The 27056-nt window shown below is 33.6% G+C and overlaps 1 protein-coding gene across 1 annotated transcript in view; it reads right to left on the bottom strand.

Annotated features, from left to right (window-relative positions):
* LOC145296653 (rho-associated protein kinase 2-like) overlaps positions 1-27056 on the bottom strand; it is a 407811-nt gene that overhangs the window by 119828 nt on the left and 260927 nt on the right. Inside the window, exons 4-6 of the mRNA XM_080142590.1 lie at positions 20574-20633; positions 17610-17687; positions 3398-3573 (exon numbers count right to left, since the gene is read on the bottom strand). Coding sequence (XP_079998716.1) covers positions 3398-3573; positions 17610-17687; positions 20574-20633 — 314 coding nt within the window. The remainder of the gene's footprint in view (positions 1-3397; positions 3574-17609; positions 17688-20573; positions 20634-27056) is intronic.

Here is a 27056-nt window from a genome sequence, read left to right on the forward strand (position 1 = left end):
GCTGTGACCGCCAGTGTCTGCAATTGTTCAGAGATGGCAGTGGCTACTAACAACAGGTGTAGTTTACTTTTTTTTTGCAGGGGGGGGGGGCTTCCACCGGCTAACGTAAGTTAACGAGTCCTGCTAGTATCTTATATTTTTCAACTTCTTTTTTGTGTGAAAATCAAAATTAAAGTTCCATATGTGTCATGAACATTTTCAATTCTAAGTTGAATCATCATTAGGTGAGAAGAGCAAATGAACAAATTTCAATAGCAGCTGTGTGGCAAGTATTTGTAGACAAGTAGACGCCAGGGTGTTGTAAGGAGGGACATGAACATTCTAAATTCTGTGTGTTAGAATTTGGGTTATAGGATAAGAATTGTATCATGCTAAGAATTTTAAAATATTGTTACTGGTTTGATAGGAAATATTGATTGTAGATGGTTTTGAGTATTGTAGATTATATATATTACAAGGCGCCTTTAATAAGTTTCCAGACTTTTTTTGTGAAGGCATTTAAAATTGTAGACCCTTGAAAATTCAGTATGTCATTGCAATACATCTTATGAAATGACTGACCAATTTTTATGATTTCAGGTTCAACTGAACAGCTACAGCAGGAATTGGAATACATCCTACCAAAGCCTGATTGTCACAGCTAGTGAATTTCAAAAATGCAATCTAGACATGAGGACATTTTAGAAGAACGATATGCAATAAAACCGTTTTAAACTTGGAAAAAAATGCCACAGAAACTTATGGAATGCTTTAGACTACTTTTGGACCATCTTGTATGAATCGAGCATCAGCTTTTGAGTGGTATAAGAGATTCAATGGAGGCAGGGAGTCTGTGATGGATGATGAGAGGTGTGAGGAGTAAGGAAGTCAGAACACCAGAATTTCATGGATGAGGACTGCCATGTGTCTATAAAGACAATAAGTACCCAGTTTGATGTCAGTGTGGGAACTGTACACACAACTATTTGCGAGGAACTGGAAATGTGGAGGATTTGCACAAAGCTTGTCCCAAGGATGCTCAGAGATCAGAAAGAAAGGTCAGACTATTTGACGAGGATGGGCATAAAGACACTTCCTCGCCCTCCCTATAATCCAGACCTTGCTACCTGTTACTTTTGATTATTCTCTCAGCTCAAGGGAAACCTTTAGAGGCTGTGATGAGCGTCATTGACATGGGCCTTCCAGAAGCTGTTGGAACGGTACAAGTGCATTGCAGCCGGAGGAGATTACTTTGAAGGGGGGCTAGTCCGAAGTATGTGTTCCCATACAAAAACGTCTGGAAACTTATTGAAGCCACTTCATATATATGGCAAGTATAGAAGCGTTTATGTTTTTTTTCCACAAGGAAATCATCAGGCTCATTAACTTTGTCATATTAAACATTGTTGAAGTAAAGAATATCCAAAAGTTTTAGATGAATACACATCATTTGTCAAAACTGTTTTCGTTGTTGCATACTTTGCTAAAGATTACGTTATTGCCAGTCTCGGGGAGACAATATTCTCATTCTCTTTTTAGTAGGTTACCATGAATTGGTGCGTGAAGACGACCATTTTAATTTTAAATATATTTGATTTACTACCTTACAAAAATTTTTTTTAATTGAACGTATCCATCCAAATTTTATGTCTTCCAATAAAAATCTCTTAATTGCTAATTACCAACTTCAAATCCTTCCTATGAAACGTTAAATTAACCGATCAGGTCCACTACTTGTATACAAGTCACAGCTGACCTCAAAAGTTATAGCATGTCAAGTATATTTACACTTGACTTGAAAAGCATTTTATCACTAAGTAACGCGGAACATTATGATACAGATAGGTTATTTCTCTTTTCATATTGTGAATAGTAAATGAGGAATTTAGATTGTTTTCTGCCAAGAATTCCTTCCATAGTTAGAACGGCAAATTGCAAAAATGAGAAAAAATAAAATTGGCAGACAAGCACTTGGGTTTTTCGATTGTTGTTGTTCTCATAAATCATGGAATGTTATCGAAAGTCAGGAAATATCTTGGATGACAAGAAATACAGATTCGTAAAACGTGTGCAGATTTATCAAGCCTAACAGACTGATTGGCAATATTTCTTGGACACAACTACAAAAGGGGAACAGAGGAAGGGGATGGAGGGATTAAGGAGATGAAGAGGGGAGTAGGGAGGGCAGAAGGAAAGTAAATGGTCAAGAAAAAAAATGAAAAATAATTTAGAAAAACACAGAAACATGAAGTAAAAAAACAAACAAGTGAAGCATGCATGGTCCCCTGTGAATGCACAGTGAATGAGGCATTAAAAAATGACTAAGTTCAGCATTTGCCCCCTCCCCCAACATTTAGCCCCAAAAGTCCCCAGGGGACGTCAAATCCTGGTGAAAATGAACAAACAGTGCAGTTTTAGGCCTTGACATATGTAAATTTCAGTTCTGCACCATGCAAAAAAAGAAATGACTAAGTTCATCATTTGCCCCCCCCCACCCGCCCATTTAATCCCAAAAGTCCCCAAAGCCTTTACATATTTTAATTTGAGTTCAGCACCATGCAAAACTGTTAAATAGACATACACAGAAAATTTTGAACAGATATGATAAAATAGTCCCAAAAATGGAGTATTTTTATTAGCCCTAAAAGAGTCCCAAGGCACACCCAAGAGTTATTGCGAAGTATAGACAAACAAAATTATATAGAAATCAGTTAGTTACAACTTTCCAGAAAGTTTTATAAAAATCGAAGGCATCAATTTTTTTTAATAAGCACAAAAGTCAATTTTAAAGGCATCCCTAGGGGAACAACCAGAGTTTTTGTTTGCTTGTTTTTTTTTTTATTCAATTTTCACCCCAAACAAGGCACAGTGCCCCTTTAAGTAGGGGGCTACTATTGGGGACATGTTGCAGAGGTATTATGAAGAAAGATGAGTGGCAAGATGTCTGTTCACATTACACTTGAACTTCTGCATGTCAGTACAGTTGGGAAAGCAGAATCCCGGAAGCGAGTTCCAAAGTTTAGCAGTTCAGGGGAAGAAAGTATTGTAGTACAATGCCTTCTTACACCTAGGGATCTCTACTGTGAAGGGGTGGGATTTAGCTGCTTGTCGAGTTTGTCCGGGGGGGGGGGTCACGTTGAGGGGATACAAGTGCTTGTAGTCCGTCAGAGCATTCATCATTAAAGTACTTTTTCTGGAAAATCCATCCTGTTACTTTTTTACTCATATATTTAACGTTTGTGCAAAATTTTTAAAAATTACAGATTTATTTGTGCAAAACTTTTTAAAATTCCAGATTTATTGAGAAAAGTGTGGAAAGATGAACAGACAAGGGTGGATTTACAGGGGACCAATGAAAAAATTTTTTAACAAAATAGTTATCAAATATGAAAAAAAAAAAGGGGGGGTTGAAAGTTACCTGTGTACAAATCCCATAGAATGAATCGCATCAAGGGCAAGGACGACTTCTGCACAGTAAAACTTGGCCCACTTCTCTGGTACATCATAATTGCTCATTAAATTCACCAGATCACCACCAGGCATGAAATCCATTACCATGTATAAATATTGGTTATCTTGGAATGCATAGTGCAGCTGTAGACATGAAGAGACAAATAACAAGCAACATTGAAATTCACAAAAATAATATGGAGGATTTTCAAGCAAAAACTTATGACGATCATGAAATTTTTTATTAAGCCAAAGAAGTGCTTTTATAGCCTATTTCGCAGAAATTAGACAAGGTTAGGTGAGGTTTGGAAAAACCAGCACACTATCAAAAGCACACTCTGGTTGAAAAATATGCCTGAGCAGCCCTATCATCCTTCCCCTGTAGGAGCACTTCAATAAGCTAACTGCTTCTCTCTCAAAAAAAATAAATAAATAAATAAATAAAAAGGTAAAGCCTAGCAGGACAAACTTTGTAAAACTGAACAGAACCTTGGCCTGACAGAAGCAAAGCCACTGTTGAATTGATAAAGACGTATTCTTGACTGATATGAACAATACCTATTCACACTGTGCCAGCGTGTTGTGTCCGAGGAAATTGAATTTTTTTTTTAAGGTAACCAAACAAAAAATAATGAATTGGCAATAAATTTCCTAATGCTTTCTGGAATCATTTTTTCAAGAATTCTATTTTGGAATCATTTTTTCAAGAATTCTATTTTGGAATCATTTTTTCAAGAATTCTATTTTGGAATCATTTTTTCAAGAATTCTATTTTGGAATCATTTTTTCAAGAATTCTATTTTGGAATCATTTTTTCAAGAATTCTATTTTGGAATCATTTTTTCAAGAATTCTATTTTGGAATCATTTAGAAATTAAAAAAAAAATTTTTTTTAATTTCTGTTAACTTTCATATCATAAAAATGTCAAGAGAATTTTTAACATCTTTTTTTTTTTGCTTTCCCCCGATTTACTTGTGAAAGATTTATGAGAAATAGACAAAAATTTATAATTTAAATACCTTTGTTAGTTTTTGTTCATACATCCTCCTAGTATCCTACATTACTACCAGCCTTCTTAAACACATTTGTTTACCAGCAAGGCCTCAAGCAAACTACCTCTCCCCATTTTTAAAAAATATTTTATTAAACTGTTTAAAGTTTTAAAATGGAAACATAGTGGCTAACCTAATACATCTCACTATATTGTATTTTTGTAAAAACAAATAAATTAAGATTACTTTTATTATTTGCCAACAACTACTCATTTTTTGAAAAAAAAAAAAAAAAAAAAAACTTTTATGCTAATAAGAAGAAAATACAAAATGGCTGACATTAAACAAAAGAAAAAGAAATGATTAATAAAATTAATAAGTACTTTCACCTTTTCCATAACCCTGATCTTTAATTTAACCCAACATTAAATCAGTTTTAAGTTGACCGATATTTTGGTTAAGTTTACTGATGATTGGTCAAGCGATATGATCGCTCGGTTGTACACAACCAAATCATAACAAAGTTAATTTAAAAAAATCGCCTTGGCAAAGGTAAATATAGAATCGGATTGTAATGGTTATTTCATACTCCGAATATTTTTTACATTTCAAGAAAACAAAAATAGAAGACAACATTAATGTTTTTTTTTTGTTTCTGTTTTGTATTTTAATTAGGTTATTGTATCAAAGATTGTTATTGTTAAGTCGACCAAACATGTATAACAAGCTACTTTCATTACAAGCAATGAAAACAAAGAATATATGTGTGTATATAAAATGCATATAATTTTTTTTTTAAATAAAAATAAAAATGGCATATTCACAGTGCCATCTGTCCTCTCAACAAATGATCATATCCATAACATATGGCAAATAATAGGAAACTATGCCAGACAAACAATTGCTATTGCAAAATCGAGTTTTGTCGAGCAGAAGTTAAAAATAAATGTATAAACTGAAATGCTTATGCACTAGTGTTGGTACAATTAATCAGAATTGGAATATGAAAAATCACAACTTTTTGAGGTATCAAAAAAAAACTATACCAATTTTCGATGTCAAAAATGATTTTTTTTTGTTTAAAAACAAAATTTTCCATTGCTGGTAGTAATCTTCTTGTATATAATAAAAGGGGTTCAATTTTCTGGACGAAACTAGCATAGGTTGACAACAACAGATGACACATAAAAATTTATTATGTTTACACCATCAGCCATTACATTATTTAACTATAGAACGCATTTACATGCATATTTATTTCGTAATATTAAAACATAACATTTATTCTGAGGAACGCCACGTTCATCATCGTCGTAACCTATAGAGGAAGTATCTAGATTTTTACCCCCCACTTCCACAAGTCTTATGCCCTCATTCAGCACCGTGTGCATTTATACTTCTTTCTACTTTTCTGAATATTACCAATCATTAACTGACTACAAATTGCCTATACAATCGTATATTCTTACCACATTCATTCTGCAGAAATGATTTCTCCTGTCTAGAAATCCAGTCCTGTTGGTTGACTGAGAAGTATGCATTTTACAATTCCTCTATTTGGTTATTCCACCACTAAACGAACAGTTTGCAACTATAAAACACGCTGCCATTTCTGTACGTACACAACATTCTTACGTTTTATTTATATAGTTCTAGAAATTAATCCATTACAAAAGTCTTAAATTTTTTGTTTGTGAAACTATTACACTCCAAAAATAAACTAGATTATCTTTTTCCTAAGACGTAACTTACATTTATTGTTTGCTTAATTGTGAAAACAAAATCCATTAATGAGTTACCATGCAATAAAAGCGATCACACAAAATGAAACGATGGTTCCTGAGAAAACAAAAACCAAAAGCCTATGTTTTATTTTGGTTCTAAAAACCGACGTCCGTTATCTGCATAATTACCATGTTCTATTTATCCTTTCCTTTTTCTCGAGGATTGAGTTTGCTTTTCAAAAAAAAATACAAGAACTTAGTTTTATTTTAAATTCTTAACTTTTAAGGTAGGGGTGTCCATTCCAATAGCCATTCTTAACAACCGTACTTCAATTTTTTACGTGGGTGGGGTGCTACCATAGAACAACGCCAGTTAACGGGTCCTGCTAGTGATAAATATGTATTGACTTTAAACTAAAATCTACAGATGATCCCTTTCGCCAGTGTATTGCAAAAATCTATGCACATATGACATGGGGGTTTTACGGTAATTAGAAAATAAAATTAAAACACACACATCTATGGCTAAGTATTTAGAATCAAAATCGGTATTTGTATTGGAATTGAGAACAGAATCAGTAATTGTATTGGAATTGGAGAAAAAATTTGGAATCATTATTAGTTCATACTTTCAACAAAGTATGATGTGTACCGATCTCTTTCGCTCTATTATTACAACTTAATAATATTCTAAACTTCATCTAAAATACTTTAGATGAATCCTTTTGGTACGAAGTATATAAACTCCAATACCATATGAGCTTGCGTCACTATTATTTTCAGCATTGCGTCACTATTATTTTGAGCATTGCGTCACTATTATTTTGAGCATTGCGTCACTATTATTTTCAGCATTGCGTCACTATTATTTTGAGCATTGCGTCACTATTATTTTGAGCATTGCGTCACTATTATTTTCAGCATTGCGTCACTATTATTTTGAGCATTGCGTCACTATTATTTTGAGCATTGCGTCACTATTATTTTCAGCATTGCGTCACTATTATTTTGAGCATTGCGTCACTATTATTTTGAGCATTGCGTCACTATTATTTTCAGCATTGCGTCACTATTATTTTGAGCATTGCGTCACTATTATTTTCAGCATTGGGTCACTATTATTTTGAGCATTGCGTCACTATTATTTTGAGCATTGCGTCACTATTATTTTCAGCATTGGGTCACTATTATTTTGAGCATTGCGTCACTATTATTTTCAGCATTGGGTCACTATTATTTTCAGCATTGCGTCACTATTATTTTGAGCATTGCGTCACTATTATTTTCAGCATTGGGTCACTATTATTTTGAGCATTGCGTCACTATTATTTTCAGCATTGGGTCACTATTATTTTGAGCATTGCGTCACTATTATTTTCAGCATTGGGTCACTATTATTTTCAGCATTGCGTCACTATTATTTTGAGCATTGCGTCACTATTATTTTCAGCATTGGGTCACTATTATTTTGAGCATTGCGTCACTATTATTTTCAGCATTGGGTCACTATTATTTTGAGCATTGCGTCACTATTATTTTCAGCATTGGGTCACTATTATTTTCAGCATTGCGTCACTATTATTTTGAGCATTGGGTCACTATTATTTTCAGCATTGGGTCACTATTATTTTGAGCATTGCGTCACTATTATTTTCAGCATTGGGTCACTATTATTTTGAGCATTGCGTCACTATTATTTTCAGCATTGGGTCACTATTATTTTGAGCATTGCGTCACTATTATTTTCAGCATTGGGTCACTATTATTTTCAGCATTGGGTCACTATTATTTTCAGCATTGGGTCACTATTATTTTCAGCATTGGGTCACTATTATTTTCAGCATTGGGTCACTATTATTTTCAGCATTGGGTCACTATTATTTTCAGCATTGGGTCACTATTATTTTCAGCATTGGGTCACTATTATTTTCAGCATTGGGTCACTATTATTTTCAGCATTGGGTCACTATTATTTTCAGCATTGGGTCACTATTATTTTCAGCATTGGGTCACTATTATTTTCAGCATTGGGTCACTATTATTTTCAGCATTGGGTCACTATTATTTTCAGCATTGGGTCACTATTATTTTCAGCATTGGGTCACTATTATTTTCAGCATTGGGTCACTATTATTTTCAGCATTGGGTCACTATTATTTTCAGCATTGGGTCACTATTATTTTCAGCATTAGGTCACTATTATTTTCAGCATTGGGTCACTATTATTTTCAGCATTGGGTCACTATTATTTTCAGCATTAGGTCACTATTATTTTCAGCATTGGGTCACTATTATTTTCAGCATTGGGTCACTATTATTTTCAGCATTGGGTCACTATTATTTTCAGCATTGGGTCACTATTATTTTCAGCATTGGGTCACTATTATTTTCAGCATTGGGTCACTATTATTTTCAGCATTAGGTCACTATTATTTTCAGCATTGGGTCACTATTATTTTCAGCATTGGGTCACTATTATTTTCAGCATTAGGTCACTATTATTTTCAGCATTGGGTCACTATTATTTTCAGCATTGGGTCACTATTATTTTCAGCATTAGGTCACTATTATTTTCAGCATTGGGTCACTATTATTTTCAGCATTGGGTCACTATTATTTTCAGCATTGGGTCACTATTATTTTCAGCATTGGGTCACTATTATTTTCAGCATTAGGTCACTATTATTTTCAGCATTGGGTCACTATTATTTTCAGCATTGGGTCACTATTATTTTCAGCATTAGGTCACTATTATTTTCAGCATTGGGTCACTATTATTTTCAGCATTGGGTCACTATTATTTTCAGCATTAGGTCACTATTATTTTCAGCATTGGGTCACTATTATTTTCAGCATTGGGTCACTATTATTTTCAGCATTAGGTCACTATTATTTTCAGCATTGGGTCACTATTATTTTCAGCATTGGGTCACTATTATTTTCAGCATTGGGTCACTATTATTTTCAGCATTGGGTCACTATTATTTTCAGCATTGGGTCACTATTATTTTCAGCATTGGGTCACTATTATTTTCAGCATTGGGTCACTATTATTTTCAGCATTGGGTCACTATTATTTTCAGCATTGGGTCACTATTATTTTCAGCATTGGGTCACTATTATTTTCAGCATTGGGTCACTATTATTTTCAGCATTGGGTCACTATTATTTTCAGCATTGGGTCACTATTATTTTCAGCATTGGGTCACTATTATTTTCAGCATTGTGTCACTATTATTTTCAGCATTAGGTCACTATTATTTTCAGCATTGGGTCACTATTATTTTCAGCATTGGGTCACTATTATTTTCAGCATTAGGTCACTATTATTTTCAGCATTGGGTCACTATTATTTTCAGCATTGGGTCACTATTATTTTCAGCATTAGGTCACTATTATTTTCAGCATTGGGTCACTATTATTTTCAGCATTGGGTCACTATTATTTTCAGCATTGGGTCACTATTATTTTCAGCATTAGGTCACTATTATTTTCAGCATTGGGTCACTATTATTTTCAGCATTGGGTCACTATTATTTTCAGCATTAGGTCACTATTATTTTCAGCATTGGGTCACTATTATTTTCAGCATTGGGTCACTATTATTTTCAGCATTAGGTCACTATTATTTTCAGCATTGGGTCACTATTATTTTCAGCATTGGGTCACTATTATTTTCAGCATTGGGTCACTATTATTTTCAGCATTGGGTCACTATTATTTTCAGCATTGGGTCACTATTATTTTCAGCATTGGGTCACTATTATTTTCAGCATTGGGTCACTATTATTTTCAGCATTAGGTCACTATTATTTTCAGCATTGGGTCACTATTATTTTCAGCATTAGGTCACTATTATTTTCAGCATTAGGTCACTATTATTTTCAGCATTGGGTCACTATTATTTTCAGCATTGGGTCACTATTATTTTCAGCATTGGGTCACTATTATTTTCAGCATTGGGTCACTATTATTTTCAGCATTAGGTCACTATTATTTTCAGCATTGGGTCACTATTATTTTCAGCATTAGGTCACTATTATTTTCAGCATTGGGTCACTATTATTTTCAGCATTAGGTCACTATTATTTTCAGCATTAGGTCACTATTATTTTCAGCATTGGGTCACTATTATTTTCAGCATTGGGTCACTATTATTTTCAGCATTAGGTCACTATTATTTTCAGCATTGGGTCACTATTATTTTCAGCATTGGGTCACTATTATTTTCAGCATTGGGTCACTATTATTTTCAGCATTGGGTCACTATTATTTTCAGCATTGGGTCACTATTATTTTCAGCATTGGGTCACTATTATTTTCAGCATTGGGTCACTATTATTTTCAGCATTGGGTCACTATTATTTTCAGCATTGGGTCACTATTATTTTCAGCATTGGGTCACTATTATTTTCAGCATTGGGTCACTATTATTTTCAGCATTGGGTCACTATTATTTTCAGCATTGGGTCACTATTATTTTCAGCATTGGGTCACTATTATTTTCAGCATTGGGTCACTATTATTTTCAGCATTGGGTCACTATTATTTTCAGCATTGGGTCACTATTATTTTCAGCATTGGGTCACTATTATTTTCAGCATTGGGTCACTATTATTTTCAGCATTGGGTCACTATTATTTTCAGCATTGGGTCACTATTATTTTCAGCATTGGGTCACTATTATTTTCAGCATTGGGTCACTATTATTTTCAGCATTGGGTCACTATTATTTTCAGCATTGGGTCACTATTATTTTCAGCATTGGGTCACTATTATTTTCAGCATTGGGTCACTATTATTTTCAGCATTGGGTCACTATTATTTTGAGCATTAGGTCACTATTATTTTCAGCATTAGGTCACTATTATTTTCAGCATTGGGTCACTATTATTTTGAGCATTAGGTCACTATTATTTTCAGCATTAGGTCACTATTATTTTCAGCATTGGGTCACTATTATTTTCAGCATTGGGTCACTATTATTTTCAGCATTAGGTCACTATTATTTTCAGCATTGGGTCACTATTATTTTCAGCATTGGGTCACTATTATTTTCAGCATTGGGTCACTATTATTTTCAGCATTAGGTCACTATTATTTTCAGCATTGGGTCACTATTATTTTGAGCATTGGGTCACTATTATTTTCAGCATTAGGTCACTATTATTTTCAGCATTAGGTCACTATTATTTTCAGCATTGGGTCACTATTATTTTCAGCATTGGGTCACTATTATTTTCAGCATTAGGTCACTATTATTTTCAGCATTGGGTCACTATTATTTTCAGCATTGGGTCACTATTATTTTCAGCATTAGGTCACTATTATTTTCAGCATTGGGTCACTATTATTTTCAGCATTGGGTCACTATTATTTTCAGCATTAGGTCACTATTATTTTCAGCATTGGGTCACTATTATTTTCAGCATTGGGTCACTATTATTTTCAGCATTAGGTCACTATTATTTTCAGCATTGGGTCACTATTATTTTCAGCATTGGGTCACTATTATTTTCAGCATTAGGTCACTATTATTTTCAGCATTGGGTCACTATTATTTTCAGCATTGGGTCACTATTATTTTCAGCATTAGGTCACTATTATTTTCAGCATTGGGTCACTATTATTTTCAGCATTGGGTCACTATTATTTTCAGCATTGGGTCACTATTATTTTCAGCATTGGGTCACTATTATTTTCAGCATTGGGTCACTATTATTTTCAGCATTGGGTCACTATTATTTTCAGCATTGGGTCACTATTATTTTGAGCATTAGGTCACTATTATTTTCAGCATTAGGTCACTATTATTTTCAGCATTGGGTCACTATTATTTTGAGCATTAGGTCACTATTATTTTCAGCATTAGGTCACTATTATTTTCAGCATTGGGTCACTATTATTTTCAGCATTGGGTCACTATTATTTTCAGCATTAGGTCACTATTATTTTCAGCATTGGGTCACTATTATTTTCAGCATTGGGTCACTATTATTTTCAGCATTGGGTCACTATTATTTTCAGCATTAGGTCACTATTATTTTCAGCATTGGGTCACTATTATTTTCAGCATTAGGTCACTATTATTTTCAGCATTAGGTCACTATTATTTTCAGCATTGGGTCACTATTATTTTCAGCATTGGGTCACTATTATTTTCAGCATTGGGTCACTATTATTTTCAGCATTGGGTCACTATTATTTTCAGCATTAGGTCACTATTATTTTCAGCATTGGGTCACTATTATTTTCAGCATTAGGTCACTATTATTTTCAGCATTGGGTCACTATTATTTTCAGCATTAGGTCACTATTATTTTCAGCATTAGGTCACTATTATTTTCAGCATTGGGTCACTATTATTTTCAGCATTGGGTCACTATTATTTTCAGCATTAGGTCACTATTATTTTCAGCATTGGGTCACTATTATTTTCAGCATTGGGTCACTATTATTTTCAGCATTGGGTCACTATTATTTTCAGCATTAGGTCACTATTATTTTCAGCATTGGGTCACTATTATTTTCAGCATTAGGTCACTATTATTTTCAGCATTGGGTCACTATTATTTTCAGCATTAGGTCACTATTATTTTCAGCATTAGGTCACTATTATTTTCAGCATTGGGTCACTATTATTTTCAGCATTGGGTCACTATTATTTTCAGCATTGGGTCACTATTATTTTCAGCATTGGGTCACTATTATTTTCAGCATTAGGTCACTATTATTTTCAGCATTGGGTCACTATTATTTTCAGCATTAGGTCACTATTATTTTCAGCATTGGGTCACTATTATTTTCAGCATTAGGTCACTATTATTTTCAGCATTAGGTCACTATTATTTTCAGCATTGGGTCACTATTATTTTCAGCATTGGGTCACTATTATTTTCAGCATTGGGTCACTATTATTTTCAGCATTGGGTCACTATTATTTTCAGCATTAGGTCACTATTATTTTCAGCATTGGGTCACTATTATTTTCAGCATTAGGTCACTATTATTTTCAGCATTGGGTCACTATTATTTTCAGCATTAGGTCACTATTATTTTCAGCATTGGGTCACTATTATTTTCAGCATTAGGTCACTATTATTTTCAGCATTGGGTCACTATTATTTTCAGCATTAGGTCACTATTATTTTCAGCATTAGGTCACTATTATTTTCAGCATTGGGTCACTATTATTTTCAGCATTAGGTCACTATTATTTTCAGCATTGGGTCACTATTATTTTCAGCATTAGGTCACTATTATTTTCAGCATTAGGTCACTATTATTTTCAGCATTGGGTCACTATTATTTTCAGCATTGGGTCACTATTATTTTCAGCATTGGGTCACTATTATTTTCAGCATTGGGTCACTATTATTTTCAGCATTAGGTCACTATTATTTTCAGCATTGGGTCACTATTATTTTCAGCATTAGGTCACTATTATTTTCAGCATTGGGTCACTATTATTTTCAGCATTAGGTCACTATTATTTTCAGCATTGGGTCACTATTATTTTCAGCATTAGGTCACTATTATTTTCAGCATTGGGTCACTATTATTTTCAGCATTAGGTCACTATTATTTTCAGCATTGGGTCACTATTATTTTCAGCATTAGGTCACTATTATTTTCAGCATTGGGTCACTATTATTTTCAGCATTAGGTCACTATTATTTTCAGCATTGGGTCACTATTATTTTCAGCATTAGGTCACTATTATTTTCAGCATTGGGTCACTATTATTTTCAGCATTAGGTCACTATTATTTTCAGCATTGGGTCACTATTATTTTCAGCATTAGGTCACTATTATTTTCAGCATTAGGTCACTATTATTTTCAGCATTGGGTCACTATTATTTTCAGCATTGGGTCACTATTATTTTCAGCATTGGGTCACTATTATTTTCAGCATTGGGTCACTATTATTTTCAGCATTAGGTCACTATTATTTTCAGCATTGGGTCACTATTATTTTCAGCATTAGGTCACTATTATTTTCAGCATTGGGTCACTATTATTTTCAGCATTAGGTCACTATTATTTTCAGCATTGGGTCACTATTATTTTCAGCATTAGGTCACTATTATTTTCAGCATTGGGTCACTATTATTTTCAGCATTAGGTCACTATTATTTTCAGCATTAGGTCACTATTATTTTCAGCATTGGGTCACTATTATTTTCAGCATTAGGTCACTATTATTTTCAGCATTGGGTCACTATTATTTTCAGCATTAGGTCACTATTATTTTCAGCATTAGGTCACTATTATTTTCAGCATTGGGTCACTATTATTTTCAGCATTGGGTCACTATTATTTTCAGCATTGGGTCACTATTATTTTCAGCATTGGGTCACTATTATTTTCAGCATTAGGTCACTATTATTTTCAGCATTGGGTCACTATTATTTTCAGCATTAGGTCACTATTATTTTCAGCATTGGGTCACTATTATTTTCAGCATTAGGTCACTATTATTTTCAGCATTGGGTCACTATTATTTTCAGCATTAGGTCACTATTATTTTCAGCATTGGGTCACTATTATTTTCAGCATTAGGTCACTATTATTTTCAGCATTGGGTCACTATTATTTTCAGCATTAGGTCACTATTATTTTCAGCATTGGGTCACTATTATTTTCAGCATTAGGTCACTATTATTTTCAGCATTGGGTCACTATTATTTTCAGCATTAGGTCACTATTATTTTCAGCATTAGGTCACTATTATTTTCAGCATTGGGTCACTATTATTTTCAGCATTAGGTCACTATTATTTTCAGCATTGGGTCACTATTATTTTCAGCATTAGGTCACTATTATTTTCAGCATTGGGTCACTATTATTTTCAGCATTAGGTCACTATTATTTTCAGCATTAGGTCACTATTATTTTCAGCATTGGGTCACTATTATTTTCAGCATTAGGTCACTATTATTTTCAGCATTGGGTCACTATTATTTTCAGCATTAGGTCACTATTATTTTCAGCATTAGGTCACTATTATTTTCAGCATTGGGTCACTATTATTTTCAGCATTAGGTCACTATTATTTTCAGCATTGGGTCACTATTATTTTCAGCATTAGGTCACTATTATTTTCAGCATTGGGTCACTATTATTTTCAGCATTAGGTCACTATTATTTTCAGCATTAGGTCACTATTATTTTCAGCATTGGGTCACTATTATTTTCAGCATTAGGTCACTATTATTTTCAGCATTGGGTCACTATTATTTTCAGCATTAGGTCACTATTATTTTCAGCATTAGGTCACTATTATTTTCAGCATTGGGTCACTATTATTTTCAGCATTGGGTCACTATTATTTTCAGCATTAGGTCACTATTATTTTCAGCATTGGGTCACTATTATTTTCAGCATTGGGTCACTATTATTTTCAGCATTGGGTCACTATTATTTTCAGCATTAGGTCACTATTATTTTCAGCATTGGGTCACTATTATTTTCAGCATTAGGTCACTATTATTTTCAGCATTAGGTCACTATTATTTTCAGCATTGGGTCACTATTATTTTCAGCATTGGGTCACTATTATTTTCAGCATTGGGTCACTATTATTTTCAGCATTAGGTCACTATTATTTTCAGCATTAGGTCACTATTATTTTCAGCATTGGGTCACTATTATTTTCAGCATTAGGTCACTATTATTTTCAGCATTAGGTCACTATTATTTTCAGCATTGGGTCACTATTATTTTCAGCATTGGGTCACTATTATTTTCAGCATTGGGTCACTATTATTTTCAGCATTAGGTCACTATTATTTTCAGCATTGGGTCACTATTATTTTCAGCATTAGGTCACTATTATTTTCAGCATTAGGTCACTATTATTTTCAGCATTGGGTCACTATTATTTTCAGCATTAGGTCACTATTATTTTCAGCATTGGGTCACTATTATTTTCAGCATTAGGTCACTATTATTTTCAGCATTAGGTCACTATTATTTTCAGCATTGGGTCACTATTATTTTCAGCATTAGGTCACTATTATTTTCAGCATTGGGTCACTATTATTTTCAGCATTAGGTCACTATTATTTTCAGCATTGGGTCACTATTATAGTGCGTAAGAAACCGTTCCGATGTAAGATTATCCTTGATTCTTTAAATGCAGCTCGACATTCAGGTGTTCATTTCGAAGCTTTTTTCTCCTTTCGTAGTTCATTCAGCAGGGCACACACAAGTCATGCATGTTCTTTATGATGACCTGACAGAAGTTTGCGGGTTAGGGTTTAGAAAACTTTGGAAGATTTTTACATTTTCGGGAGCAAGTGTGTTCTTTGTGGCTTCTGCCATCTCACCGTCAGAGAGGCTCCCATTTTTATCACTGATGTTGACATCGGCTTTTGGAATAGACACCCCCAACCTTTGTATGTTAAGAACGGGTTTTGGAGTATATATTGCTATATTTTTAAAAAATTGGAGATTGGCAGTGTCGGTAGGAGAGAAGTAGATTTATTTATCGTGCGTGCGTACAAACCTGGCGGTCTGTGAATTACAGTGCATAATCCAGGTTTTTATATCTCAAAAAACTAATTGTCTCTGCAAAATATTGACATTTTATTATTCAGTATAGTTGGAAACCTATAAAAGTCATTTTAAAGAAAATTGTGGAGGTGGAGCTAATGTAAAAAAAAAAAATAAATAAAATAATCCGCATAGTCAGAAGGTGGAGCTAATGTAACCCTCCCCCCCCAAAAAAAAAAACAGTAAGCGTGTGCAGTGGCGAAAAAAACAAACAAAACCAGAAAAAAGCTAATGTGTGCAGTGTTGATATTCATTCAAAACAGAAAGCGAAATTTACGTTAAAACTGAAGCGTACGGATATTGTGCAGATTTACATTCCCAAACCATTGCTATGTTTACATTTTCTGTGATTGTTCTGGACGTGCAAGCAAAGATGAAAAAAGGCATATATATATTTGTTTAGTTGGGCACCCTTGTTCCAGTAATTAAGATTAACAGTGTTTAAGTGTCTGTATGAGCGGTTAATCAGATTGAGTGGAATATGGCTAGGGAGACATTATGAGTTGGAAAAGGGAAAGCTAATGGTATGTCTATGTGTTAATGATCAAGTTACGAAGGGTGAAATCTCATATCTATTCAAAGTGCAGAATTCCTCTAAGTGATGACTGGGAGCAGTAGGAGGACTTGATATTTAGAGGGAAAACTTCCTCTAAAGATGGTTGCAATAGTAATGGTGTTGCTCCTATAATAAAATCCTACATTTTATCCTAATGACTAAATGTTTTTAAAATACTGTTCTAAAGTTACATAGTTGCTAATAGTCTAGACGGAATAAATTTGTATGTGGAATCTGCTGTTGCAAACCTATGGTAATTTGGTCCAGAGGAGAATTTCTGCAATCAAAATATTATATATGAGGATAATATTACAATAAAACCTTGCATGAATATTAAAATTAAACTTACTTGCACAATCCAATCACTGTTAGCATTTGCCATGATTTCTCTTTCTTCCCAGAAGAAAGCTGAATCTGAACGTTTGATCTGAAGGAATAAAACAAAACAAAAAAATTCAAGAAAAACTTGATAAATTTACTTTCTTTTGAAATATTTTGAAAATTCTAGAGAAAATGATTTGCTTATTACAATTCTGCAGTTAAGCTAATAAATAAATAATTAAAAATAAATAAACCTTCAGGAATTTTAGATGCTTGTCCAGAATACCCCTTATATTAAAAAAAAAAAATCTGTATGATGTACCTGTGACAATGAAAATCTTGTATTCCAAAAATCAAGTAAATTGATAAAGTAATTTTATTTTTTAACTAAGAATATCAAATTTTATGAGTAAGTGAATAGGGAAGGTCTTGCATAGCCATCTTGAAAAAACAAAGCAAGAAAGTTCAATGTTACATCATAGGATTTCCCATTTATGTGATCACTAGAATATGAGTTTTTCATTCTGTCACAGGTATCTACAAAGATTATTTTCTTTTTTTTTCAATAGATGGGAATTTGACAACAGTTTTTTTTTTATCTTTTCTTATTTATTAACACATGTTACTAATCTTTTTAGTCGGCTTCAGTCAAAAAAATATTCACAAGACCTCTCCCCTTTCTCATAATTCATCGCTTCCTTATGCTATTCCTTAACAGATTCTTCAGAAAAGAAAACATTTGATACAAAAGTTTTTCTCGTGAGCCAAGTCAGATTTCATGATTTTTTCATTCATTAAATCCACAGTTGATAAAAAAAAAATTTTTTTTTAAATCACATTTAAGGTTTTTAATGAATTTTCACCACAAAAAAAGAAGAAAAAAAATACAAAAAGAAAAAAAAAAGACAGCGTGTTTGAATTAAAGTTTTTATCAATTGAGTTTTTTTTTTCTTAAACTAAAAAAGTCAAATTTTATGAAAGAGCAAGGGTGGAGTAGCCATCTTGAATAATCAAGGAGAGGATTCGAATTTCAGTTTTTGTTTGTTTTTTTTTTTTTTGTAAAATTCATTTTCATCACTCAAAATTGTAAAAAGATGAATTCTATTTAAAACAGAAAGCTACTTCATCAATTTACATTTGTGGAATATATTTTCATTCTGTGATGAGTACATATGTTATATCTTGTTTTTAATATAGAAAGGTTTTTCTCCCCCTTCACCTATAGTTGGAAAAATATTGTAATTATTGAAAGATTTGAAAAAAAAAAAAAAATTGTCTTGATATCAAAATAGTATAATTTTGATATAAAATAGATTTGTGCATGAATTTCGATGAGAAAGCCTTTTTTTACTAAAAACGTTATATCTTAGTCAAATCAATCTAACCGACGAAATATGAAGATCATACATAACAAAATAACTTTAAAATTCTAAATATTTTTTTAAAAAAAACTGTTTATTATTATTATTGGTGCAAAAATAATGTTGCTTTTTGACATTAAACTTCAAAAGATCATAGCTCCTTTCATAACAAACTTTATTCAGCAAAATAAGAACCATTAGATTCGACACATTTTTGCCAACGAGACACAAGGGCAGTTGAGCAACATGTGGGCAAGCGTTGTCATGAAGGAGAATTGGTCGCTTCATATTGACCAATCTTGGACACATACGTTGGAGCTTCTGGTGCATTTCGCCAATTTGTTGGCAGTACTTCTCCGCCATAATCGTTTCGCCTGGATTCAAGAAGCTGCGATGGATGAGACCGGCTGCAGATCACCAAACGGTCACAATTATTTTTTTTTGTATCCACTTCTCATCATACGTCACAATCCGCTCAAGGTTGTTTTTGTTGTGCAGAAGGAGTGTAGAAAACACCTCAACTTTTTTGATTATCGTTCAATTCATGCGGCACCCATTGATCCAACTTTTTGACTTCCTTATTTGCTTTAAACTGCAAACGACTGTTGAGTGATCAACCTTGAGTTCAACAGCAACTTTTTGTGTGGTTTTGCGAGAACCGGCTTCAATTAAGGCTTTCAAATGTTCGTTATCAACCACAGTCAGCGTGCTGCGACGGTCTTCATCTTTTAGGCTCTCGTCACCATTGCGAAATTGTTTGAACCACCATTGTGACACAGTGGTTAATGGGCTAAATGCATCATTGATATCTCAGCAGCTTTTCGGCCTAGTTTGAACTAGAACAAGAAAATCTTGCAGATTAGAATTTTGTCCATGCTGTCGAAAAGTCTTCAAAAAATGAATGAAGAGCTTGAGAACGGTAATGAATAACATGAGTCAATAGAGTGAAAAACGCGCTTCAAAATGAGATATATATATACATGTATATATATATCAATGAATTCAGAAATCATATCTAAAAGTAACATATGTAAGAAAACGATATTGCTTTGGCATCAACGGAATACAATTTTGGAAAAGCTGCAAATGTACTTCACGCTACACATATTGCACGTTTTGTTTTGATAGTTTTCATTTTGCTCTTTCATCATTTCTTTTTAATCTTTTGTATGATGAATTTTAGTTGCAAGAAAAAACATGGAGAGAGGAAGAGGAACAGAAAAAAAAAGGAAGATTAAGTTAAAGAAAGGAAAAAGAGAAAGTTACTTGAACCAAATTGAGCAATCAGGATGCAAAGTTCTAGCAATTTGGCTTTATTTAAAAAGCGGAATTTTTTTTTAGTAAGAAAAATAAAAATTCTGCTAAAAAGCAGAGAGAACTTGCATTCCTGATTGACAGATATGCAACAAATCATGTTGAGTCAAAATAAATATACATCTGTCAATAAATATACATGCATCAATAAATTAGGTCATTTTTTTTTTTAATTTTAATAATTTCCATATAAAAAAGATTTAAAAAAAACTTGGAAATTAAAAAGATATTCTTTTCGTAATATGAATTATCAATCCTCATCTAAAAAATTCAGACACATGAATGACACGACTATAAACATAAATCAATGAGCTTACCATTTCATATTTACTGAGAAGTTTCATGGCAAATACTTTCCCTGATGTCACGTGCCGAACCTACAAAAAATATTGAAACATTTTTAAAATAACAAAACAAACAAAAATTAACAATGTTTAAAAACTATGATTTTTTTTCACAAAATAATTTTAAAAAAAAATCAATAAAGCACATGTACAATTATCTGTCTAATGAAAGCAAGAATATAAAGTCGGAGCAAATTCAAGATTGTTCAAATCAGTGATAAATATCTAAGAAAAATATGTAAAATTCCCCATAAAAAAAAGTCTGAATGCTAGTGGTGGTCACTCCTTTTCTTTGATTCTTGATAAGGGTCAATTTATGATTTAATCAATTTACAATTTTCTTGTTTCTCTCGCCTTCTGATTGGATAAGCATTCTGCCATCTTAGAATTTTTTGCTTTTTTTTTTTTTTTTGAAAAAAGCCAACCTAAAAGCAGATTTTGACTAACTGAAAATCTGTATCAGTATCCTTGATTTATATGAAATTTTAGTTGTGTTTATTAGAAACTTATGGAATGTTTATTATTTTAAATTTTGTTTTCAAGTAACCAACTTCAAAAATGGTATAGCAAGTTGATTAAGTTAGCTAACATAAGCTCACATATTGTGCACTTTAAAAAAAAAAAAAAAAAATTTTTTTTTTTTTTTTTTTTTAATTCATGTTATCAATATATTTGAATTTATACACACACACATGTACGGCACAATAGCGTTGACACACTGGTTCTCGCCAGATCACCGAAGTTAAGCAAGTGGGCGACAATTTGGGAAGGCTAAGCGCTGTATGTACCTTCTGAGAAGGTTGGGTGTGGGGCCAGCACCCTCACCCCATAAAAAGAACTCGGTCGCTACAAAAGCATCTACAGAGTTGTAGATGGCCTATGCCCCTTAGGGGCTCAAGGCTATGTTGATGGTGACTCATTCCAAAAGTGGAGCCTTATATTTTTTTTTTTAAACTAAAAAAGTTGAAGAGCTAAGAAAACTGGAGTGATACCATTAAAACGAGTGACCTTCCATGCTCCAGAATTTATTTTTCTACATAGTACCATTCACAATGCTCTTTTGTCAGGAATTCAATGACACATCTCTATTTCTGATGCACATCCATGACAGGTGTTGCTTTCTTAGAGTCTCACACCGTAAATATCTGCAACAGAGTGATAAAAATTTCAGGTCATGAATGCAGAAGTTCAGTCATAACAATCTACTTTGCAATCCCCTCTGACCCATTCAGGCAGAATAAAAAAATAGAAAGCATTACTTATTTTAAAAAAAAAAAAAAATTTTCCCGTCTTTCCTCTCCTACTTTCCCTCTCTGTTCTGCTCTAACCAAGTATGCTGACCTGTTCCACAAATCCTCAACATGAAATATCTCAAAACAGAAAACACGAATAAACCTAGAACCCCATCCTCCTACGTAGACCCCTACTACCATGTCTCCTTCTCCAACATCAGGGGTCTACGTTCTAACCTTTCAGAGGTTGAAACCCAATTACAGGAGATGAAACCTGACATTCTTTCTAAGCGAAACTGGAATAGGGCCGACCACCTCCGTAGATAAGTTCATAATTAAAGGATACTCTAACTTAACATCTAAATCTGACCCCCAAGATAGCCACGGGCATGGAATATGTTTTTTTTTTTTTGTTTTTTTTTTTTTTACACAGTGATCACCACTTATCAAGGCCCGGAAGCCACTCAGGGATAAGGGTTATTGCAAGTACATTACGTTAGTGTGGAGATTTAATGAAGTGTCTACTTAAGGGGGCGGTTCATTAGGACTTTGTTAACATTGGACTTGAAGAAATCCAAGTTGTAGTCTGGTGGGAAGCAGGCAGACGGAACAGAGTTCCACAGGTGTACAGTTCTAAGAAAGAAGCTTTGTTCATGGAATCCGCGTTTTGATTTAGGCACAGATATAGAGTAGGGGAAATTTTTCACAGTGGATTCAGCTAGACGGGTGTTTTTCGTGAAAGATTGGCGAGGGAGGGACCAGAGATTGGGGTTCAGACGAGCACCTGCCATGGAAATAATAACGATAAAACAAGGATAGGCTCGCAACGTCTCTTCTGTGGGAGAGAGGTTGCAGGGTAGAGAAAAGGGCATCCCCCACTAAGCCACGAAATCTATTTTGTACTCTGTCAAAGCAGGATAGGCTGTTTTTAGCAGCTCCTGCCCAGATATGGCAACAGTATTCCATCCTTGGACATACTTGGCTTTTATATAGATAGAGAATTGCATCAATAGTGAGATATCTTCTGGGGCGGTAGAAGGATCCCACCATATTTCCAGCGACCTTGGCAACAGACTTGATGTACGTGTTCCATTTCAGATCAGGAGTAAAGGTCAAACCCAGAAGCTTGTCAAAACTCGGGGCCTCTCCCAGACGAGAGCCATTCATCACAATTGATGCCAGATAGGGATCAGAGCGTTGATGATGTAAGGATAGGAGTCTGGTTTTAGATGCATTAAAAGGTAACCAGCCACATCTTCCTCCACTGAACCACGCGCTCGAGATCAGAGGAGAGAGAATCAGAGAGAACTTTGTCATTTACAGCCTTTGATGTGTTGCCGTAGATGGTCGTGTCATCAGCATAGATGTCAACGAATGATTTAAGTATGTGTTTAGGGAGGTCATTGATGTAGATCAGGAAGAGAGTTGGGCCTAGGATTGACCCCTGAGGGACTCCAGCATTTATATTGCAGGCCTCCGATTTTTGTCCATCTACCACTACTCTTATGAGCCTATCGGAGAGAAAGTATTTAATGATTGAGAAAACATTTCCAGTTATACCGTAGCTGGAAATCTTGTGAAGTAGACCCTTATGCCATACCTTGTCGAAGGCCTTTGATATGTCAAGAGCAATTGCCCTAGAAAGGAAGCCTTTGTCAAGAGATTCACTAATCCTGTGGGATATAACCGTCAGCACATCTGCGGTAGATTTCTCAATCATTAAATAATTTCTCTCTGATGGGCTCATAAGAGTAGTGGTTGATGGGCAGAAATCAGAGGCCCACAGTATTAATGCTGGTGTCTCTCAGGGGTCCATACTGGGCCCAACTCTCTTCCTGATCTACATCAATGATCTCCCAAAACACATACTAAAATCATTCATTGACATCTATGCTCAATGATCTCCCAAAACACATACTAAAATCATTCATTGACATCTATGCTGGGGGGGGGGACTGGTTTTCCCTCCACTTTATAAACGACCTTGTGGGGAAGCAAATAAATACCACGACAGAAAGTGGAACGCTTAACTGGCTGTTAGCCACATTTAAAAGCCACTTTCATTTCTGCGCCGACTCCTATGATTTGTAACTTAATTTCCAACTCAATAAATTCACCGTCCTCTTTGGCGTAACGGTTAGCGAGTGTTTGTGCATGCCCACGAAAGTCTTTTTGCATCGAGGTTCTTGCGTCGGTTTCTTATACTTCCCAGATCATAATATCTCAGATTCGCAAACGGACATCATCTATCTTTTTTTTTGATAGAGTTTAAAAAATTCTCTCGTTTTGAGTGTTTGTTTGTCTTTTTTGTATAAATAAAGCGAAACTAATCAAAGCAAACGCAACTGCCTGGCCTTCCAACCGGGTAGTATCTGTTCTGCAATTGGTCAATGTAGGGGAAACCCTTCATACTGAGACAATTACTATTTATTTGGATACTGCCAACGTGTGGGGGAGCTGCCCCCTCCCCCCACATAAGAAATGACCTTGTATCTAATTTGCTTTCATGGGGAAGCAAATAAATACGACAAAGCGGAAAGCTTAACTAGCCCTCAGCCAACTCCTATGATTCTTAAGTTAATTACCAACTCATTGAATTCAATGTCTTTTTTGGCTTAATGGTTAGCGAGGAAGACTAATTACCCTACATTTTCGAGTTCAATCCCACCTGTCTTTTTTTTTTTTTTTTTTTTTTTTTAATTTCGTCTTTGTGCCAATATCCTCCACCCAGGCAAAATTACCAACTCATTTAATTCACTATCCTCTTTTTACATGTTTTTTTCCTCCTTCACAGTATTGGTTCGAGCTTGCCTGCCTGCTACCAATTTTTATTTTTTTGTTCAACACACACCTCCAAACACCCAGGCAATGCCGGGAACCCCCGCTAGTTATAAGATAACAATGAAAATGTTGAGTGTGTAATATTTAAATAATAAATATAAAATTATTATTAAAAAAAAAAAGAAAAAAAAAGGAAGTCAGATAAAATTTATATAAAGTGACTTCATGTCTTGTCTGGAGCGATTTTTCCATAAAAAATATCAGGCAGTACCAACACACACTATCTGTGCCTAAATGTAAATGCAGATTCTATGAACAAAGCTTCTTTACCAGAACTGCCCGTCTTTGGAACAATATTCTGCTGGCATGCTTCCTGGTTGAATACAACATGGTAGCCTTCAAAACTAATGTAAACAAGTTCCTGTTAAGTGGTTCTCATAAATAATCAAATTGTACCCAATTTACACCATAAATGATTACTACACCACCACCTAACATTCATTAACTCTTATCCTCGAGTGGCCTTTGGGCCTTGATAAGTGGTAACTCCCAAGTAAAAAAAAAAAAAAAAAAAAAAAAAAAAAAAAAAAAACAACAACTTATCGGTGGATCGAACGGGAGACACAAAAAATGTCATCTTTTGTGTTGCATAGAAATCATATTCGTTCCCTTGACAGGTGTGTCTTCGCATACATTAAATAAGCACTCAGAATCCACATTAAATACAATCCAGTACGAGTTTCCAGGTTGAATACCATCAATCAAAATGCTTTATATATATATATATATATATATATATATATATATATATATATATACACACACACAGAATTTATGTTCACACCAGTTTGTTAATCTGATAAACTTAAGTTATATAAAATCTGGTCTTATTTTGATATATTACATAACGAAAGCTGCAGATTAAGTAGAAATAAAGATGGAGTGATTACGGTTCAAAATCCTGACCTAAGCAAGGAAACAGAAGTGAGGGTATCACATGAATTCTGGAGAAAAGGAATTCAATGTTTTGGCCAACAGATATTGAAATAGGAGAGTTACAAAAAACAAAAAAAGTCATTTGTCCCCAGTAAAGGTGGGCGCATACTGTTAACTAAAGTATGTGGTAAAATATATTTATACATCTTGTTAAAATTATTAAAAAGTATATATAAATTAATGTCAACCACAACTTTAGTCAAACTTTTGATGTAGTAAGCCACATCTAAAATTATATCTCTTAGGTTTCTGTAATTTGGAATAATAAATCCCACGTTATTTTATGTTGTTGACAAGAAAACATGACAATGTTGACTGGTGTGTATAAAAAAATTCATACATACATCAAAAAAGTTGTAACACAAACTATATATATATATATATATATATATATAATATATATATATATGAATAATATATATATATATATAAATAATATCTATATAATACTAAAAGTCTATGGATCTTGTATGTTTGCAATCAGATTTCCGGTTTTCAACATCCGGTTGCGCATGCGTAAATAGCAACGTCTTCAATCCGTTATTCCAATTCCGGAATTTTTATATCGCTTTTAATACAAACAATTTCATTTAATTTGATCAAATAGTTATTTATATATACAAATAATACATAGATTCATAGATAATTATAATATATATTATAAAATCTATTTATCTATGAATCTATTAATAATATGAAATATTACCCTATACAATTTATGGAAAGAAAACACCTCTCACTTTTCCTCTAATAGATTTCAACACTCCTACTCCCTCTGTTTTCGTTACGTACGCGAGAAATAGTTACGTGTATGTGTGAGAGAAAGAAAAAGGGAGCGATGTAAAACTGGATAGAGTTATCCCCCTTAACTAATGCAGACCATTTTACTAGAGGGCGTTATTACAAAAAAATTTCTTTTTCTTCTTCCCATGTTTTTTAAAGTCGTCTGCTTACATTTCCAAACGGAAAGCTGAATCGGTAAATGCACACATTTCTATTACATTAAATAGTGTTTTCCTTTACACAATGGGTACTGAATGTTTGCTTAAATTAAATGAAAAAAGTTACATTTTATTTTCATTTTCTATTTAAAAAGCCATTATTAACATGTGGAGAGTGTTTTTTTTATTATTCTGTACTTTCAACTAACAATTTCATTTAAAAGATGATATATCAAAATTTGAATTTAACTATAATAAGGATTATGATACCTGTTCAGTGCATAAGTATGACCAACCACTTATAATTCAGTAACAGTAATTTAAAAAAAAATAACAATTATAATAAACAGAACGACTCATAGAAATCTATCTATATTCTTTTTTCATTTTAATATACTTTCATAGAAATGCTTCTGTTATGTAAAAAAAAACTATTTTCTTTATGCCACAAGTGTCACGCTCATACATGAATTCCATAGCTAATATAACGTACTGACCCAACGGGT

The sequence above is a fragment of the Euprymna scolopes genome, chromosome 17 (assembly GCF_053919585.1).
Source record: "Euprymna scolopes isolate OS-2025 chromosome 17, ASM5391958v1, whole genome shotgun sequence".
In the NCBI taxonomy this organism is placed as follows: Eukaryota; Metazoa; Mollusca; class Cephalopoda; order Sepiida; family Sepiolidae; genus Euprymna; species Euprymna scolopes.